Genomic DNA, 4050 nt, shown 5'->3' on the forward strand with positions numbered 1-4050 from the left:
TGTGTGTGTGTGTGTGTGTGTGTGTGTGTGTGTGTGTTACCAGGTCAAGACATGGGTCTTGGCCTCTCTGGTGCTGATGGAGATGGAAGATGAAGTGGAGGAGTGAGCTTTTCCAACAGCAGACAGAGGCTTTCCTCAGTTTCGTTCTCACTCTGAGGCCCTTAGGGAAACAGATGGGCATCCCTTAGACAAATACCCGGTATTTAGACTCCACCCACAGGAACTGTCAGAACACTTGTCTCTGTCTTTTGAGAGCACACACAACAGGAAGGATGGGAGCCCATGATTTGGTTAGTGGTCCTTATCTTCTTGGGTGCTTCCACCGCCACTCTGTCAAGACAATTAAGAACATCAATATTGCTGCTGCTCCAGAGGGTTGAGTCCATTTCCTTGAGCTGGAAAAACTTCTTCTGAAGAAAAGTCTGATATTACCAGGAGGGGAACACACTGAGACTGAAACACCTAACGAAAGTACAGTGTAGAGTGGCCAGTAAGGGCAGGTACTGGCCACGGACTCTGGTCCTTTTCCAGCTGGTTGCTGTGGGAAGGATTGTTGTGGACCCGGGGGAGGGGCTGAACGGTCTATGTGGCGGGAGAAACCTCTCAGTCTCTTGCTATTGGGACAGAAGATGTTTGCATTTTTGTATCTATTGGGCTGGCTTGAGGTAGGTTATTCACAATTGTAGCCTCTTTGTGAGACTCAAAGGCCTTGTCCCCATCAGAGGACTAAGGAAGCTTTGCTCTCTGACACAGAGAGGACCCACGAGTGGGGCTGGGCTATGATTGTCAGACGGAGGTGGGTGGAGGGTATTGGGAAAGCGAGTTCTTGTGGCCAGGAGATCTTGTGAGTGTCTCTTGGAGGATCAGAGCAATATCCTTTCCTAGAGTGTCCAAGGCAAGAGCACGACATCGTATTCTTGATTGATGGCTCGGGTAGCATCTCTTCCTCAGATTTTAAAAAAATGATGAACTTTGTGAAAGCTGTGATGAGCCAATTCCAGAGACCCAGCACACAGGTGTGTCCATAGGGTCATGGGAGTGGGCTTGCAGGGACTTCTGGGAAGGCTCAAAGAGCCTGCTGGGAAGGCTTGCTGGGCGTGTTTAGGAGTCCTGGAGAATCTTAGCCTTCAGTCCCATATGTTTCTTAGTTCTCCCTGATGCAGTTCTCTGATAAATTCTGGATACATTTTACTTTCAACAAATTCATGGCCGCTTCAAGCCCTTTAAGCCTGTTGGAGTCTATGGGACAGCTTGGAGGATACACACACACAGCCACTGCTATCAGCCGGGTCATGTGAGTCCAGAATTCCTGTGCACCCTTTCCCAGAGCAATCAGGGATCCCTTCGGGCCTCATTTGCTTTTCCAAGAAAGAAATGGGAAGAGCCTGAAATGTAGCCTGTGGACAGCCTTGCCAGTTGGGGGTTTCTGAGTGGGAGTGGGGCCTCCCACAGGAAAGGCTACGTCCTCATTTTCACAAAGCTGTTAGAATTCACGGTAGTTTTATTCACATACATCCAGACTCTCTTCTTTCTTGATAGAACAGAACTGTTCACGGCCCAAAGTGGAGCTCGGAAAGATGCCACCAAGGTCCTCATTGTCATAACTGATGGGATGAAACAAGGTGATGACAAGAATTATGATGTCGTCATCCCCATGGCAGAGGCTGCAGGCATCACCCGTTATGCAATCGGGGTAGGACACAAAGATGGTTACCCACCACTTCCTCCTGTAACTTCCTTCTGAAGCAACTTCCTCTGAAGGGTAGAAATCAGTTCTCTCATCTCCTGCTGCCTTAGGTATATGGAGCCAGGGAAAGGCTCCTGCAGCCTGGGGACCTTTGACCCATGGCTTCCACTCTCTAATTCTGTTTGAGCCTCATTTAGAAAGAATCTCTGGGGTGACTGAAGAGTTTTTGGTGGGTGGCAGCACATATAATGCCTTAGCCACTCATTGTGGTTAAAGCATCCAACAGAAACGCTTCAGGGAGAAATGTTTATTTTATTTTTCTTTCCTTAGGAGTTTCACACACAGTATGCAATGAAATGTGATCATTTAAAAATTTTAAAATTTCTGCCCCCATGACTACTTCCTGTTTCACCCAATCTCTCCCATTCCTAACTTCATGCGTTTCAAAAAATAAGCCACTAAGTTAGTGCTGCCCACAGGTTCGTGGCTGTGGCTCTGTCGTCTACCCAAGCACCAGAAACCCTACTAATAACCACACTCTCAGAGAAGGATGACTGCCAGCTATGATGTACAGATAGCTCCATGAGGCTCGGACATCATCTTTCCCATCTATGTGGGACTGTCGGCTGGCCTGATCATATGTGGGTCTTGTGATTGTAACCATATCTGGGATGTGTCCATGTATGGAACAGTCATGTCATGTCCGGAAGACAGTTTCACAGCACTCTTTCCCCTTATCCTCCGGCCCGTATGCCCTTTCTATCTCTTCTTCTGAGACGGAATGCTACATTTGGCTCACAGTTTCAGAGGGTCTCAGTCTGTGATGGAGGAGAAGGAAGGGTGGAATTCGTGGTTGTGGGGGCTATGATGTCATAGCTCTTCATTGTGGAGGACCAGAAAAGAGGCTAGAGAGAGTGGGGTGGGTGCTTGTATGATATCATTGAAAAGCTCATCCCCAGTGCCCTGCTTCTGCCAGCCAGCCCTCACCCCACAAGTTCAAACCATGAGCCCTTAGGGAGTTCTCAGACTCGAGCAGTAGCATTACGTGTAGGCCTAGGAGACTTTTCTTCTCACTCAGTTGGTCTTTGCTGGGGGCAGGTAGGAAGCGCCTTCTCCTACACATATTCCAAACAAGAATTAAATGAGATTGCGTCGGTGCCTTCCGAAGAGTATGTTTTCAACGTGGAGAACTTTGATGCTTTGAAGGATATTCAGAACCAGCTGAAGGAGAAGATCTTTGCCATCGAGGGTAAGTCAGCAGTGAAGCTGCCTGCCTCAGGAATCCTCAGGCATAGATAGAGTTTCCCTCTTTGAACCCAGACCCTCCTGAGCTAGGCACCAACCCTTGCTGAAGGTGTTGGTCTCTGATCTTAGATTCTCGTTAGAAGCTTCCTTGAACCTGGGAGATGTTCTTTCTCCCTGAAAGCCAAGCACCATGCCTTCCTCAGGTACAGAGACAGCCAGCAGCAGTTCTTTTGAATTGGAGATGTCCCAGGAGGGCTTCAGTGCCGTGTTTACGCCTGTGAGTTGAGCCTCTTTAAGGCTGGTGATGTAGGATGATGGAAAGAGGGCACTGGGGAGCCAAGTGCTGGCTCGATGAGTGTATGGGATGAGAGGAAGACTTCGTTTGGATTAGGCTGGCATCCTGATCACCCCGGGATCCTTTCCTCCCAGGATGGACCAGCTCTAGGGGCTGTGGGAAGCTTCAGCTGGTCTGGAGGCGCCTTCTTACACTCCCCAAATACGAAGCCCACCTTCATCAACATGTCTCAGGAGAATGTGGACATGAGGGACTCTTACCTGGGTAAGAAGAGGCTGTGGGAGGAGACAGGGTGGGAAGAGCTGCCTGAGAGCAGGAGGAGCCTTGGTGCTAAGGTCTGGGCCTCTCAGGTTACTCCACCGCACTGGCCTTTTGGAAGGGGGTCCACAGCCTGGTCCTGGGGGCCCCTCGCCACCAGCACACGGGGAAGGTTGTCATCTTTACCCAGGAATCCAGACAGTGGAGGCCCAGGACTGAAGTCAGAGGGACACAGGTTGGTATGGAAGAAGCTATTGTGGATCATGAGAGTGGGCAGTGTGGCCAGGGTGGAGAAGGAGGTGAACAGAGGGGCAGTGGGGCCCCTGGAGGAGGCTGTGGTACTGGGAGAGAGGCAGGACCTGGCCCAGAGGGGGCATCCGTGGATGACTTCAGGCTCGGCCCACCAGATCGGCTCCTACTTTGGGGCGTCCCTCTGTTCTGTGGACATGGATGGAGATGGCAGCACTGACCTGGTCCTGATCGGTGCCCCCCATTACTATGGGAAGACCCGAGGGGGGCAGGTGTCCGTGTGCCCCATGCCCGGTAGGGTAAGTGGTGAAGGGTC

General features: G+C 50.7%; 1 protein-coding gene across 1 annotated transcript; it reads left to right on the plus strand.

Annotated features, from left to right (window-relative positions):
- Positions 1–885: 885 nt before the first annotated feature.
- On the plus strand, positions 886–4033 carry LOC129673818 (integrin alpha-X-like; the record flags this gene model as incomplete). Its single annotated transcript, XM_055603639.1, has 8 exons — positions 886–1016; positions 1149–1294; positions 1540–1693; positions 2786–2936; positions 3136–3209; positions 3362–3491; positions 3578–3720; positions 3893–4033. Coding segments are annotated over 8 exons (1070 nt in total), but the record flags the coding sequence as incomplete, so codon positions are not given.
- Between the last annotated feature and the right edge of the window lie 17 nt (positions 4034–4050).

This window comes from Psammomys obesus, unplaced genomic scaffold (assembly GCF_907164565.1).
Source record: "Psammomys obesus unplaced genomic scaffold, mPsaObe1.curated_primary_1811, whole genome shotgun sequence".
Classification (NCBI taxonomy): domain Eukaryota; kingdom Metazoa; phylum Chordata; class Mammalia; order Rodentia; family Muridae; genus Psammomys; species Psammomys obesus.